The 16,103-nt window shown below is 45.6% G+C and overlaps 1 protein-coding gene across 1 annotated transcript; it reads left to right on the plus strand.

Moving 5' to 3' along the window:
- Positions 1-15,719: 15,719 nt before the first annotated feature.
- LOC144146373 (uncharacterized) lies at positions 15,720-16,103 on the plus strand. Its single transcript, XM_077678330.1, has one exon. It carries the CDS (start codon positions 15,720-15,722, stop codon positions 16,101-16,103), a length of 384 nt encoding a protein of 127 aa, XP_077534456.1.

Here is a 16,103-nt window from a genome sequence, read left to right on the forward strand (position 1 = left end):
TTTGTATACATGAGTTGCCTCAAATAGTCCCGTTTATTCTTCCTCAGCAAGGTTGGCAAACATGAACTATAGCTCTAGAGTTAGTGTTTTGCAAATGTTTTGGCTTTCTAAACGTCTGTCAAAAATTGTTTCAAGTGGTGGGTGGGTGGTCGCTAAAAAACGGGACTGTCCGACAGACGTACCATAATTTGCTGGTGTAACCACCCCACGAAAGACCATCACCTTTATTAGAACTCACCAATCACTTCTGAACTGTCCGCTTATTCCTGAAAAAGTGCTAATATGATTAGAAGCTTGACATCGGACAACACCCTTTAGTAACGTGCTGCCATGAGTCGCTTCACTTTCTTTAGAATCAGAAAGCTCGGTAATAGGAACGCATATAGGCTTTTGGTATGAGTGTACCTTCAGTTTATAAAATACTTTCGCAAATTTGTATGAATATTTGTGCAGTAGCTATTTTTTAATTACGAGAGCTCACAATTAGGTTTCTGTTGACCTACATAGATCAAGGACAAAAATGCACGGTAAAGAATATTTTCCAGAGAGGGAGGGAAACGTTTCGCATTGAACTGGCTTTTCAATTCCGAATTCGATGTGCCACCTTCGCCAGCGCAGCTCTCTTGGCGTTAAGGTTCTGGTGAGGAATGGGAGATATACACAGCGTTATCTCCCACTGCTAGGGTGTAATGAAAAAGAAGCGGATGGTAAACTGATTGCCCTGCGTCCTGGCCTGTGTTACCGTGCCCTCTTGGAGCACACGTTAAGAATCATTACAAAGAAATAACAAGAACGTAAGCTGAGCATTGACCGTGGTGGCAGCATGCGAAAAGGCAAGGAAAGCAAGCGGGTGTAGGTGACCTGAGAGTGAACACCATTGAACCTGCCTTTTTGGTAAGTCCAGAACCATGTGCGGAAACTGTGAGAAATCAGGGATCAGCTTGTCTGTGTAGCAACTATAGTTGCGATTGAGCCGCGTCCACCGCCTTCTGCAATCGAAGGAACTATGGGGTCCACTGGCGGCTGCGAGAGCTCATAGCTGTTAAAAGTATTTAAAAAGCAGAAAAGATCGGTTCTGCAAAAAGTGGCTCGCGCGGCGAGTTTTGTTTTTTGTGTACAATAATGGAAAAAATATTTGGAAGCCGGACGAAACAATGATGTCTGGCTGGCATGCTTGAACTTTAAAGCATTTCCGCTTTACGTTAAACCAGGACAAAGTTACATAAATTTCATAATGGGGTTCACACTCGACCGGCAGTTGCTGCTGCCATTGCAACTTGGCTGCCAAGTGTCCAACTATTTATTCTTGTACCTAAATTAGACCAGTGGAGAAGTTTCAGGAATAATTCGTTTGCCGTCGGGTTAGCTTAGCGAAAGTCATACAAAATCGATTAATCAAGTTTGTTTAAACAAAATTTACGTGCATAACAGATGCCAGACATACGAATAGGGTGTGGTTCCACGTATCATTCTTTACGTACTGGAAAGCGCATGCTTCAGAGCGACCGCACTTATAATGCTTATCCTTCTTGACGAGGAACTGATTAAGAAGGGGTATTTGAAACAATCTGGCATGTACGACAGGTGCAATAAGATGTATTGAAAACAAGACAACTTGCAATATTCAATCTCTGCAACAGCTCGTCCCCAATAAGGAAATGAGTGAACAGCAACACTTCCTATCCTCCCTTCGTTCACTGTCATGAATGGCGGTTACGAGTAGGGCGAAAATAAGCCTAGTGCCCCTGGCGATTCAACCCACTCCGCATGAACATAAAAGAGCTGTTGGGTTCAGCAAAATGTTTTCCACTTCAGTGCTATCTCAAAGAGCTGTCAGAGGCTCCCGATAAGACGTGGCAAATGTCAACCGAGAAAAAAAAGAAAAAGTTTATCGGGCCAATATTTACAGCCTTTTTTGTATGCTACATCACAATCATATAAATGCTGCATTCGTGAGCCAAAAAGCCAGACGCGGCTTCACTCTTCCAGATATTTGTTTTCAGAGCGGCACGATATATTTATAAACCAGGAAGGGGAGCCATCAGCGCGGAGTATTTCGATTCTCCGGCCGGAGAACGTCGTAATTAGCAAAATCATAAATACTGTAAGTCTAGAAAAGCCAAACTCCGCGGAAACAGAACCTCATTGAGACGTTACTGTTTCTGCAAACAGCTAACCACAACAAGATGAATGTGTTGTGACACATCCTAGGCGTCCTGATTGATAGCATTGTAGTACTCGGCCATTCTACTCTCGCTTTCTCTTCATTGTTTTAACCTGAACACTCGAGTAACAATAACAGTTAGGAGGCCGTCTTGTTCTGTGAAATACACACTCTTGTTGCACATTTCATTCACCCGTCTTGATTTTGGTTGCTTTACTCGAGTTTCATTCAAGGTCCTTCACCTTTGCGCTGCCGCTGTGAATGGGAGTAGATTGCCCTACAAAACACTACAAGCACTACAAAGCAAAACGCTCGCCTTTCAGACCGAGTGAGAAATTTGTCAATTCTGCTAGCTTGTCCTAGCCATAACAGCGGCAAACAGTCACTGTAAAGACGTGAAAACACAAGTAAGGTCATGTTGAACAATAGAATATCGAAGACACTAAAAAAAACAGTGGTTGACAGTTGTCTTCAGTGCTAGCGCCCGTAAAATATCATCGCGTAGAGTTTGCTCTCTCCTAAGACGTCTGCCTTAACCTACACGGCTCATTTTAGTTTAGTTTATTTCTTCCTTTCAGAGATAGAAATTCATACAGAACTGTCGAAGCCGCGAAACCCTTTGCGAAGACGTTAGCTTCGCAACGCAACGTGGTACTTGGGGTCATCTTAGAGCTCGATATTACCAAGGAAGACCAATAAAATCAAGTGAGCATGAGACAAATAAACTGAAGCGCACTGCGCCTAAAACAGGATGAGGTTACACATCATCGCGTAACGTTACCGGGCTAGGCTTTCTCGCAAGAAGTTTCCAAATAGGGATCGATCGCGCTGTGACAACGCGGCACTCGAACGTAGCACATACAAAAAAAAAACGCGTGAAGAAGTACCATTTATGTTCGCAACGCGGGAATTGGTTTGTGCATTACTTGGACACCAAAATGTTTTAACGATTTTTATAATTACTATGGCTAGATAGTTGCTGCTCGATTTAGCCGCCTTCCAGCTATGTGTTTCACACAAAATAGACTTTGCGTTCCGTAGAGGAAACTTTTTTAGAGTTTTTAGGCGTCTGGAATATCCCTGCTGCGCATGAAGATGGACGTGTGGTAGACGCCAAGAGGTACAACTGCCTATGAGGTTTGAAGCCCGCCGTGAGTCACCTCGGGCTGCTGTATCTGCCGAATTGTTGTTGCTTTCTAAGGTATCATGCCGCACTGTGCACGCGATATAGATGCCTAACCGATTTATTTGTGTTTTTAAAGTCTTCAATAGCATCAGAAGTATCATCGCTGAAATGCGGCCCGTTCCTAAAGTTATGACAGGCTGGTTGCAGGTCAGTGATCGCGGTCTTTTGGTGGTACGAAGATCGACTGCTGTCTCCTGTCATCCGTTCTGACCGCCGCCTGGCATCAGTCCCCTCCTTAAAAATCTTCATTTTTACCGCACCTCGGGTGCCCCGCCTTGACTATTGGCGTGTATTTCACAGTGCCGTCTTTGCGGCAGGCACTTCTAATGACCATGACGCTGGCTACCCTTCGCCCGTCCTAGTTAAGGTGCCCCGCTGTAAGAGGAAGAAAACAAATAAAAAGGTTTGACTTTGTGTAGGATTTGAACCTCGTGTCGGCAGAGCTGCAGCTAAGTGAGCTGAACACCGCGTTTACCCGGCACCATGCCACAATAGAACAAGAATTAGCCGGAGGCATGCCCCATGACATGTGGACGTCAGGGCACGTGCATAGAATAGGTGCATGCGGAGGACAGCTCCGACTGTGGGGAAGCAGGCGCCTTAGATGCGGCCTGTCGAACTGCAGGAGTAATTTTCGTCAACAGACAAACAAAAGCGAAGAAATAGAAGCAAATAGATGACGTAGGTAAGAAAGTTGTGGTAATGTTTTGCTTCCCCCTTGAAATCTCATACGAACATTTAATTCTCAGAGGAAATTTGGCTATCTCCCTACGGTGAACAAGGATGGTTAGAAAATCAGTGGTTCAACACGCGCTCTTCGCGGACACAGAAGTCCGACCCTAGGCATGTACTACCTTAAGACACGGTAGCTTTAAGAGGATAGGGAAGCATAAACTGGTAGAACGCAGTTAAAGGGAACCTGCAACACATTTTACGACTTTTTTTGGAATCTTAAATGCTTGCAGGACGTAGTAGCCCAACAGATCTAGTACTTAGATTGGTGGGTCGCAAAGTACGTCAGCCAAAATTTACTGCTCTATGCCCATCAGATAACTTATAAACTCGCTAAAAAGGTTTTTCTCTATTCTCCCGTCTTGACGTTCTCCAACTGCTCGAATTACGTTTCTAAGGCCATGTAGCAGCTGTTCGCCGGTTTCCCTTCAGTTGCAGCAATGAACGCTTTTCGATGGCAAATTAAAAACAGCCACAAAAACAAAGCCGAAATGGAAGGCGTATCAGGTGCGACGAGCAAATCTCGCTGTGCCGCTCCGTGCTGGCGGTAACTATAACTTTTGCAGCGGTTCCACACGCGAAGGAAAGAGTGAAAGCGCTCATCGAAAGTGCTGCAGGGTCCCTTTAAAAGAGACAACGAATGCGGCGCTCGTGCGGGCTTCGCAGCGAGCGGCGGATTTCACCTTTTTACGTCAGAGGGGTGTGGTCGGCCGTATACTACGGTTTACGCCACACAAACGCAATTTTTGGGGCCGCTTGAGCTGGCAACGCGAAGCAATATAGTTTTCCTTTTTCTTGTGTGTTGACTTGAGCCTCCCTCCGCCGCATTTTAACTTGTTTTCTTTTCATATGTTTCGCAAAACCTATCGAGCGTGCACATATAATGATATGTGCACGTTGCATTCATGCTTTGCCCCAAATAGGCCTAAGATTCTCGTGTTGAACAATGTTGACATTCATGAGAGCTTTGGGACGGTAGGCCTAATACGCCCAAAGCATAAATAGACCGTGTACTTTTTATTCTTCGAACAATGCTGACGTGCATGAGAGCTTGGATAGGTCTGGCTTATATATATTTCTTGTCCATGCTGCTTCTTATCAGAACAAAGCTTTTTTCAAACAAATGGCTTTCTGAAAGGTAGAGACAGCTTCAAGACAACTAGGCAATATGAACGACTCTGACATTAAAGAGCTCTCTTCGTTTGAGATGATAAGCGCGTATATAAAAATTGTGACCGAAGTAGCGTAACTTGTTGCGCAGGAAAATTCAACTGAATTTGTTTGTAGAAAGGCTGTTGAAACATGTAATAGATTTTGAAGCGGCGTTTGATTTAAGTGCCAGAGTTCATATCACGTGATGAACCATTAATATCAAGCCCGTGCTTTATTTTCTCTCTCAACTGAACTGGTATACCCTTTCTCTCTATGCAGTCCTCCTTGTGCCTTGAACAGCGGGTCAAAAGGTTTATCGAACAGCTTGTTCTATTTATGGTGACTTTCCAAAACCTACCTTCTGATGACTTGGAAAGCGACGCAGTTGAAAGTGACATTTTGAGAAGAGCTGCTTTCTGGCTGCCGTCTTACAAATAGAAAAAACGAAAATGTCACCAAAACACACAAAGGTTTATCACTGACTTGGACAACTTGGAGGGAACTAAAATCTTCATCAGTTTTGTAGCTTTCTCGCCAGCTAGTACGAGGAGCTGAGAACTGACAAGGCAATCTTGGCAAGCCCGTAAAACATGTTTTTGTAGAAAATATAGACTAGAAGGTCAATATCTATAAACTTGTTTTGCAGGCACATGAGCTTCAACCTTGCGCAAATTACTGCAAGGTGGTTTGAATTTCCCTAGAAGCAGTAACTGTCCTAATAGAACGTCCCACGATTATACCAGTGAGTGAGTGAACAACAGCATTTTTCCCGATATGGGAACTAGGGAAGACGGGAGGCGGAGTCCTCTTTAGTAGTCGCCCCATCAGACGACGGCGAGGGCTCCTCCTAGGCACAGGCGGCGTCTTCTGCCATCTGGAATGCCCGGAGTGAAATTTTCGGGTCTTAAATGAGAAGGAAGGTCTCCAACTGCTTCGAGGCAGATAAACGAGGAAATGATAACCTTTTTATCATCTATAGCGCCACTTATCAGCCGGGTCAGGGCCTCTAAACGATTCAGCCAGCAGGATTAGGTAATTTGGCTTATCTAAAGGCACGGTGGATTAAAGTCAACTTTGTCGAAAAGGCTTTTAAGAGTTATGGCCTTTATCTAAAATTACCTCTCTGGGAGGCCGGCCGGTGCGTTACCGATGTGTGGAAACAGCAGACAAAATCACAAGGTTCTCACTAAAAAGAAGAACTTAAAAAGGGGGTAACAAATATCGCCAATCATTTCTTCGAATAGGACCTTAAAATAGGTCATGTCCTCAACGGCACCTTCACCGCTAGCCCCACCTGGCAGTGACTCCCGCTACTCATACCCGACGGTATGCAACACGGACATTTTTATCTGTCAACAGGTCGCCCGAAGCTCTCATCTAAACAATCACAGCGAGATTCCTAAGTTCCCCCAGTCATTTGATCGAACCTCCCCACATGAGACCGGCAACAAATGGCAGATTGATTCTCCACTGGGAGAACAACAGGCAGCCTTTTCAATCTACAATAAGTATAGCGCCCACGGAACCATTGCGAACCATTTATTGTAATCTAACCTCCCTTGGCAGCGCACGACTCGATCACCTACTGCACCGTCAATTTATAATGGAACTCTGGTCACCTCTCTCCCAAGCGAAAATGGCAAATCCATGAACCAAAATATGAACCAAAAACATTCTCCTCGTTTTTCCATAAATTAGGCATCACCCTTTCATCGGTCACGTGAACGTAAAAATTGTGTCAGAGGAAACCACCACGTGATAGACGTATTGACCTGAAATTGTATAATTTAAATAAAAAGGTGGCAATCGCCAAAAATTTAAGAAACAAAAACGAGTGTTTGTGATAACTACTCTGCCAGAAACATCCGCAAGAGGAACAGTAGTTTAAAACTAGGTTCCGAAAGATAAACACTTAAGGCCCAAAGGGCAGCTCTGGTCAATTGAACAAAGCTGACCTTTGCGCCTTACGTTTAAGGATAAGTGCTTTACCAACATGCTCATGTATAGAAGCTCAAGCATAACGTGCGTGAGAAGAACTTCTTGGTGGGCTAGTTGGTGAATAGATGCCATGATTTGAAGCGCAACAAAAACACACGGATGAAGAACATAGTAAACGTGACAGGCGCAAACAAAAGTTAGCGCCTGTCTTGTCTACTCTGTTCTTCGTCCGTGTGTTTTTGCTGCGCCTCAAATCATGGCATAACGTGCGTGTACGACTGTGGAACGAACAATAACTTCTCTCTGAAAATGATTGCCGCGGTTAAACGCGCTGAAATCACGTTTGTTGAGAATGAGCTTGGTTTTTTTTTTCGCTGAGATCGCGCAGTAAAAGATCAGAGATTTGCACACCGCAAGGCAAATACAGGCGCTGTTCTACGCATCCAGCGTTTTAGGTGCGAACGCGCAGTGATCTTCGATGCAGCCAGCCCTTATTGTATAATTTTTGAATGAAACGCGCAATTACTCTTTATCTAGATTACCCTATCCGCACCCTCTCTTTTGGAACAAGCGAGGGATTACACGCCTTCGCGAAGGAACCGTACGAGGTGCTGGCCTGAACTTGGCTGAGCTTTAAGGTCACAATGACGCTACGAACCGCGTTTGGGATGTATAAACGGGGTAACTGAGCTTTCCAACTAAACGTTACCTGACACGCAAAGCAGCTTGGACTACTTTCATTGCTTCATGACGCACAGGTAATTGCTACAGCGTACACGAGGTTGCACGGTGATATGAAGGGACACTGAAGGGAACCAGCAAGTTGGTTTGAAACGAATGGTGACCTTGCGACTGCCATTTTAGCGCTTATTCATCGCAGAAATATGTTTTAATTACTGAGAAATCACTTATCAAACAACGCATTTCCCTTTCTCATTTCCCCCGTGACGATTCCATGACGCAAACATAGGCTGCAGCAGCCGCTGTTTGTGTCACGATAAGCCGGACGCAAGCAAGACAGCGGTGATGTATAGCGGTACGTACCGACTGGGTCGTCAGTTTCAAATAAGCCGTGATTTCCCGAGCTCCCGCGTCCTTTGTAGCCCCGGACCACTAAGCAAAATGTTTCGTCATGGGAACCGTGATTAGTATGGATACTTTCAAATTGAAATTCAGATTCAAATTTATTCAGAAAAGTACAAGAGTATTAACATTGGGGGCATTTACAGGAGGAGGTCCTAAGGTTTCAGAACCGCAGGCGAAACCTCCTATGCTACATGTTTTGGAGATAACAAGTTGTGAGCACAATACAACCAGTATGTATTGCATACGTTATACAAATCTTATAAAACATCGTGTGAGAATGGGATATTAAAGAAAATACAACACATTGTGGAAAAACCAGGAAAATTGTAATCAATTGACAACAGAACAACCAGGGAAAGATGTCACACAAGAAAATATTTCTAGGAGTTACGGGTCAGTACCTAAGAACATTCCCAATTTTCTTTTAAAGGGTTGAAGCGAGCTAACTATCTTTGTTTTCAGTGGTACGTCATTCCAAAAAGAAACAGCAGAAAAAAGTAGACTAAATTTGCCATAATTAGTTGTTATCTTGGGCAATAACAAGTTCTGACGGGAGGAAAATCGAGTGCAATTAGGGTTGGTTAACTTGTGGCGAGGGAAAATGTCAAAATCTAGAAGGCTATGCAGCACTTCAAAAAACAGAACTTCAACGCTATACAAATACATCTTTGTTGAAGTAAAGTTCTTTGCATTTTTTAGGTCGCGTAAATGTTGGCGTCGAACATAGCGCTTGTGTGTTGTCCCTGCACGCTACTTCGCATAGCGGACACGCTCGTGCGCGAGAACTCACTAACCGCGCCGAGCAAAGTGGCGGAGAGCATTTGTGGCACAGCACACGAGACCGAATGACTACCTACAAAGAAATGACTCAGGCCCTTCGACTTGCCAGACGCAAGCTCCCGCCGCCCTGCAAAGGATTGAGCAGGGAGCAGGCGGTCATCTATAGGCAACTCCAAACAAAGACGGTCCCGAGCCCCTTCCTAAAGCACAAGATGTACCCGGAGACATACCCTGATGCCACCTGTTCGGTGTGTCGCAAAGCTCCAGCAAGAGTCGAGCATAGTCTGAGATTGCCTCGCATACCCGGACGAATGAAACACCAAAACGATGCCACCTGCCTTCCAGGAGGCGGTGCGGACTGATGACCAAAATCGTCAACTCCAGGCTGTCCAGCGAGTCATCATGGCGCTGGCCAGGCAGGAGGACCCCGGCGACCCGGTGACGGGAGGCGGAGGACCCCTAGCCGGGTTGGCTACATCTGGGGTGACGACTCCGGCCAAGTCATGAAGACCTAGCAATAGGACTTCATTCGCAGGCCCCAAAGACGTTTTTCCAATCCAATCCAATCGCATAGCGGCACCGCTGCCTCATGGACGACTAATGCCATCAAGCGGAAGCCAAGGAAGATGTTGCGTACGCCAGGCGTCTTTAGTCGAATTAGTGTTCACGGGTTCGTTTAACGATACGAAAGCACGCAGAGGGTCCTAATAGGGAGTTTTCGAATAACGCCCGCAGCCCTATACAAAGTTAGCGATCGCTATTTCTTTGTGTCGTTCGCACTGCACATGCTCCGTAATGCTACGGCGGTTCTTGGCTTGGCAGACGGAAGACGAGCGGAGGCTATTTCAGCAAATTAGCGCGCCTATGCAAGGCCGCTTGCGTTCCTATGATGGCGGCAAGGAGCGCGACAACGGTTGCACACTCCTGTGGAAAGTAATTTGCTTCTGATGGGCCGAGTTCTTTGCTCCTGTGTTTTTAAATACGTCGCGTGCTGAGCACGTAGCCCTCGCGCTTCTCCGTATCGTCCTGACATCGCTGACTGTCCGAACAAGGCTTTGTAGCCAGGCCAGCAACCAAAACTGTTTGTGCGTGTTTGCTTTGGCATGAAATGCGACGTCGGGCTTCTGCGGGTGGACAGTGTATCCCATGCTCGGAATTATCGTTTTCTAGTGAAGTACGACTCAACCTCGCATCGGGTATGTACAGTGTGCGTGGCTAAAAGCCTTGCGCGCCAGAGTTAAGTGACTTGCTATTCGTGCCCGTACACCGCGATAGGTGAGTGTCGGATTTACGACGGGCATGACGAGGCAACTGATCTCCTGTCAAACAAGATTTAGACTTGCAACGCATGTCGTAGCGTTGGGTATTTTCGAAACGTAGAGTGCCTCCATTAACGCCCGTCCGCCGTACAGGGAGGAGACACGTAAACGCTGGCGCCGCCATTTTGTGTCACAGGGTGTCTCAACCCTGCACTGCGGCGCTGGCATCGAGGAACCGTATCGAAATGCATCTCGGGATTGTTTTCTATTTGAATAAAATGTATGCGTAAAACCCCAACATGTGGTTCAGGGTGGCCTGTGCGGATTGCATGGAAGAAATGCCACAGGGCTTCAACGCTTTCTTTATGGCACGTACTCAGGTAAGGGAATATTCATATGTTATGGAAGTTTTGCATTCAATGCCACCGGGAAAGGTTTTGTTTGCACTTGTTTGGATAGTTTCAAAATGTCCAGGCACTACAGCACTCCGTTGGCAGATCACTCGGTGAGCCATTTGGCAAAACCTTCGTCAGATGGCGCCGCAAGCATTAGCGTGTACCTACGCAAAACTGACGACACGCTTAACTAAAACTCGTGACACAAAAAATTTGTGCAAGCAAAGGAAACAAATGGTGTACGAAAACTCCCTAATGAAAGGGAGTTTAGCTGCTTATCAGATTATTCTGTTCTTGTCTAAGAATCTCGTGAGCAATTTGAAGCTGGGGAAATTAGGCCATTTTGCTGAGGACTACAAACATGCACCGTGGGGCTGTTTTCCAGCCATTACGACTTTACGTTGCTTCCTGCAGCGGACGTCTTCATATTGAGGGTAAGACCTACGTGATGATAATCACGCAGCTTGTCGATTATTGCGAAGTGATACTTTACGTGTTTTCCTCGTTGTAAGCAAATTCATATCCGCGCTGGATCAGCACCACTGCGATTTTTTGGGCCTGTCGCGTTTTTTTTTGTCCTTCACTTTGGATACTGAAATTATTATTTGAATGAGACCTGCTTGTTCACCAGCAATATCGTCAGCTCACTCCAAGAAAGCCGTCACTTATAATGAATTATGTAAAAAGAGAAAGAGAGTTGAATCACCTGTCCTAGAGTATGAGCGTCGCGTTTTGTTTTGCAAATGGGCAAGCGCTAAGCAGAAAAGTAAACACGTGTTTACCGCACCAGCCTGAAAAAAATCTAAGAACAGCGGTAAAGAACCGCTGATATCATTTTTAGTCCACATGGCTCGTGGCGGATACATTAGCAGGAGAAATACAGTAACCAGCTTTTTCAACGTTAATTCCTCACGTACGAAACACAGTTCCCATTGAGGATCTTCCTGATCCCGACTCGCAATTTGTTAAGCGATATTCCTCAACACGTATGAACGTTCTTTTTTCCGCAGTATACATGCGTAGGTTCATAAGCATGTGAGGCGCAAGAATGAACCAGTTTGTGTTAACAATTGTTTTCCGCCCAGTTCTTAATGTCAGAGGTTGTCTGGCCTCAACCATTGTCACTTACAGAATTTCGAGTAGACAGGGCTAACTTTTTTAATACCAGTGGTTGCAACCTGACTTGCACACTCCGTAACACTCCTTGTCAATGAAGTTCACGTTTGCTTGATGGATGCAGCTTCCTTTGACAGTGCAGTTCTGCGCGTCGCCACATCATTCAGACGCATTGAAAACGTGCTTGATTTTGAAAATTTTCGTGATCTTTACCTCAACTGAGCCGAGAAAAAATCTAGAGTTAATAATACTGTGAAATGGATCTCTCTGGAATATATTCCTCCCTGTGGCGAATGCCTGTCTACTGGGCTGCTGCGTCGCACTTCTTTTGCAATGGGTTGACGTCGCGGCCGATGACAGCACAAACATCGCGAAGCAGCGCACCCTCTGAGCAAAAAATAGAGTGGCTCTCTCTTTCTCTCTCTCTTTCCTGGATGCCAAAAACTCTCTATACTGGTTGAATACCTTGAAAACATCAACTTAGCAAGAAGCATGGATTTCGCATATGCCTGTGAAATCCGACACAGGTTTTTAAAATGTTTCGTGCGATCGGGTTCGTGAATTGCAAAAAAGCAACCAATTAATACTATTCTCATTTAGTTGAAACACTTTTGATCCCATGAGTTACATAAAAGTTTATTGAGGACTGCATAAGCGTTGAATAAACGAATCAATTGTGGAAGTAATGTATGCTTATTTACAAAGAACAAAAATAGTACGGTCAAATAGCAGCCCAACCTTGTTTTGTTCTTTTATTTAAGTGGTGTTCGGCAAGGCGCTGTTTTATGGCAAATATTGTTTATGGTATAACTAAATAATAGCGGTAATGACTTGTGTCCAAACATTGAAATAAATGTTTTGATACCCACTGTCCAGATAAGAATGTTCAGCATCAAGTGTTGGTTAATGAATGCCTGCCAAGAATTTACAACAGTTATAATGCGGGGAGCATGAAACTATTATTTATGAGCCGGAAGAAAGAGGCAGTATTATTTTATAAGAGAATAAAAAAGTACATAATTCCGAAATAACGGTAAGCTTCGGAGTCACAGTCACACATAATGGTAATTCTAACGAATGTAGAAGCAACATTTGGGGACCTTTCCAACATAAACTCGGTCTAATACCTCCAAAATAAAAAATACTACATTTGAGGTAATACTAAATGCGTGCAATATCATTGCACTTCGCGCACTGGAGTACGCCAGTATAGCCTGGTATAAATTAAAACAGATTCCAACAGAAGTTGGATGGTGTATTTTTATTAGTTACCAAAAAAAGGCAGTCTGTAACAGCTTTATCGTGTTGTGCTCGCTTTACCAAAATCTGGGGGACCCGGAGAAAATTGCCAGGTTAAACTTGGTATATCCACTGTACAACTGTGGACTCCATACTAATGTGCGCTGTCTAAGATGGGTGCTCCTAAGTGTAGGTCACCCGTATGCTGTCATGCGCCTCGGAATTCAATTTCTTGTGAAAAATATAATAGACCTGAAAAGCGTTGACGCAGATGTATTTACTGACGCACACGCACTAAACGCAGTTTGCGCGCAAAGTTGCGCTGTATGTTCGGAGAATGCGTTGTTCCCTAATGCTGAAATGCCAATAGTGTTTTTTTAAAACACTTTTTTCACACCCCTGCAGCAGCGTGCCTAAGCTAGCACTGTAACCAAGTACCAAATAAATAATCCCTCAATAAACCTACTATCCACCTCCCTCCCCTCTTATGTTGGAAATCTGATACAACGGGTGCTACTTAAATTCCTCGAAGCTTGTTTGGGGCAAACGCTTTCCGTGCGATAGCATGTTTGATGTTATGGTTCCTCAGTCGGTCTTCAGTGGCCCCCACATATCTCCAAATTCACCATCATTCATAAACACTCCGTTTCTCTTTAATGGGAAAGCCTGTGTCCACCTCACCTCCACACAGACCTGTAGTTGTATCCACTTATTGACTAACCACGACGATTGGATAAAGCTCTAATACATACCAATAAGTTGAAAAAAATTGCACAAAGAATAGGCACTCATCATGAGCTGAAACGCGACTCCACGCTGCGTCGCACCGAGCTTCCACTCACTCCGCTGCCTCACCTACTGCCACAGGATCGAATTATATTCAGGGCGCTGACGGCGCTCCCATTTCAGGTGTATCCGAACAGCAATTCGAGATGAATGTGTTGGCATTCACTGCACTATAAGGGCTGCTTAGGTGTTCTCACTGTTCTTGGTTGAGCCGTAGCGAATTTCCTTAACTCTTCTTCTTTAGCGGAGTTTTTTAGCGTGAGGGCATCTGAGGCCAAATGCGCCATGATGAGTGTTCTAACCAGTTAGGGCCCAAATTGCATCAAACTACATTGGTGTTGAGGAACACTTTTCAAAGAAGGCTAGGAATGAGGAGTAAATGGGAAGTGCAAAGAGCTAGTGGTGTATAAGGCCAGGGTAAGCAAATCCTGTACACCAGAACATAGGGATTGGTGCGAAAAAGGGTGAAAAAGTAGTTCACAGGGGTAGCGGGATTCTATGTTTTAAAAGAAATATAGGTTAAAAACTAATATTTTGGGTGTATTATAAAACTGCTGTGAATAAAAAGATAGGACTATAGCATCAAAACATAGCATTGCATCTAGGGATGCGCTTACTGTATGTTTCTGGGAAATGCCACCTCCTTTCTTGTTTCATGCTTGAACACTCTACCAGGACATGCGGGACAGAAATTTGCAGTCTTGATTTAACGCAGTTTGGTTTCTAGCAATCTGTGATGAGGTGGGTGTGCGCAACGTGTGTACGGCTTCTGCTTAGATGGCCTCGCCATACCTTTATGGCCCTGTTTTCCAGCACGTAGTTGGTCTGCCTATTCTTGGTTTTAGAATGCCGACTTTGTTGTTTCACTGCTTTGCTATTGAGATGTACAAGAGGAAGAATAAACAAATGGAAAGTCCTGCTCCGTGAACTCTCTTGTTTTTCGCAAGTTTTCCTTTCTAACAGCTGTTTTATCGACACGATATCCTCAAGAATGAGGGATAATGACCCCCCCCCCCCCCCCCGTCCACCAGACCCTGCGAAACGGTCGGTGTCGTCGCCACTGCAGGGCGCCGGCAACTTGAAATCACCTGGCTGCCAATAATCCTCGAAAGGGTCCGTGACTGAGGAAATAGATTCGGATAGCGAATTCCACGTCGTCACAGGGCGTCGTTTGAAGAGTAAACTCCGTCGCACCTCGACGACAAGGGAGACGATGGCCGCTGGGAACACTGCTCAGAAGCTCGTCATGGTTGGCTATGTACCCGTCACGGAGTCCGATAACCTAAATGCTTTCAGCCGTCAGAAATTGACGGAGTAGTTCCTGCGGGTTGCGATTATTCAGGTTAAAGAAATCCGCATCACTGCGCGAATGAACGTACTAGCGGTTGATGTTGTAGAAGAGAAGGACGAAGCGGGCGTGAGCACGCGTCACGATCATTATGAGTAGTGGTGTTCGACAACAGCCAATAAAGAAGCACGTATCGCTCCATCTAGGGCTCTGGGGCTTTGACTCGCGCTAGCTTCCGCGACATCTTTGGTGCCGAAACCCGGGAGCCCTAGCGTAGCGTCACCTGTACGCGCCGGCACCGTAGAACCTTGGGTGACTTCGCAGTACCGAACGTTACTAAGGACAGGTCTTCCGTGCCGAGAACCGTGCATTTCAGGGCCCTAGCCACGTCCTGGCGAATGAAGGGGCATTGGCTGCCAGTGTCTAACAGCACTCGAACAACAAGGCGTTGCCGTACACCCTCTGCCAAGGCTCGGGCTACGCTAAACGCTACTGGATGCGGCACGTACAGCTGGAGTTATTCAGCACTGAAGTACGCGCACTGTCAATCGGTCAGACCATTCCTTCGACATCAGCGGTGTTTCGACTTTCACCCTTCATGGATGATGAAGGTCTGCTCCGCGTAGGAGGCCCATTACACAAATTAAATTCCAGCATCGACGTCAAGCACCCGATTCTGCTACCTGCGCGGCGCAAGCTTACGTGCCTCATTGTTTTGGCGGCCCATCACCACACTCTTCACGGTGGAGTCGAAGCCACGCTCACGGAGACTAGAGAACGGTTCTGGATTGTCAAGGTACGCCAAACCGTCAAAAGGGTGCTGGCCCAATGTCTGACGTGCAGACGCCGGAGGCTGAGTGCCCAAACTGCACCGTTCGCTCCATTGCCAAGCGACAGAATCACGGCAGCACACCCGTTCTCGGTGGTCGGCCTGGACTTCTGTGGACCACTCTACGTGCGTGGAAAAGCTCCTCCGGCATAG

This window comes from Haemaphysalis longicornis, unplaced genomic scaffold, assembly GCF_048455015.1.
Source record: "Haemaphysalis longicornis isolate Haplotype H1 unplaced genomic scaffold, Haemaphysalis longicornis Haplotype H1 scaffold_7, whole genome shotgun sequence".
NCBI lineage: Eukaryota > Metazoa > Arthropoda > Arachnida > Ixodida > Ixodidae > Haemaphysalis > Haemaphysalis longicornis.

Excerpts from the sequence above, each read along its gene's own strand:
- LOC144146373 (XM_077678330.1), top strand. The coding sequence starts at position 15,720 with ATGGATGATGAAGGTCTGCTCCGCGTAGGAGGCCCATTACACAAATTA.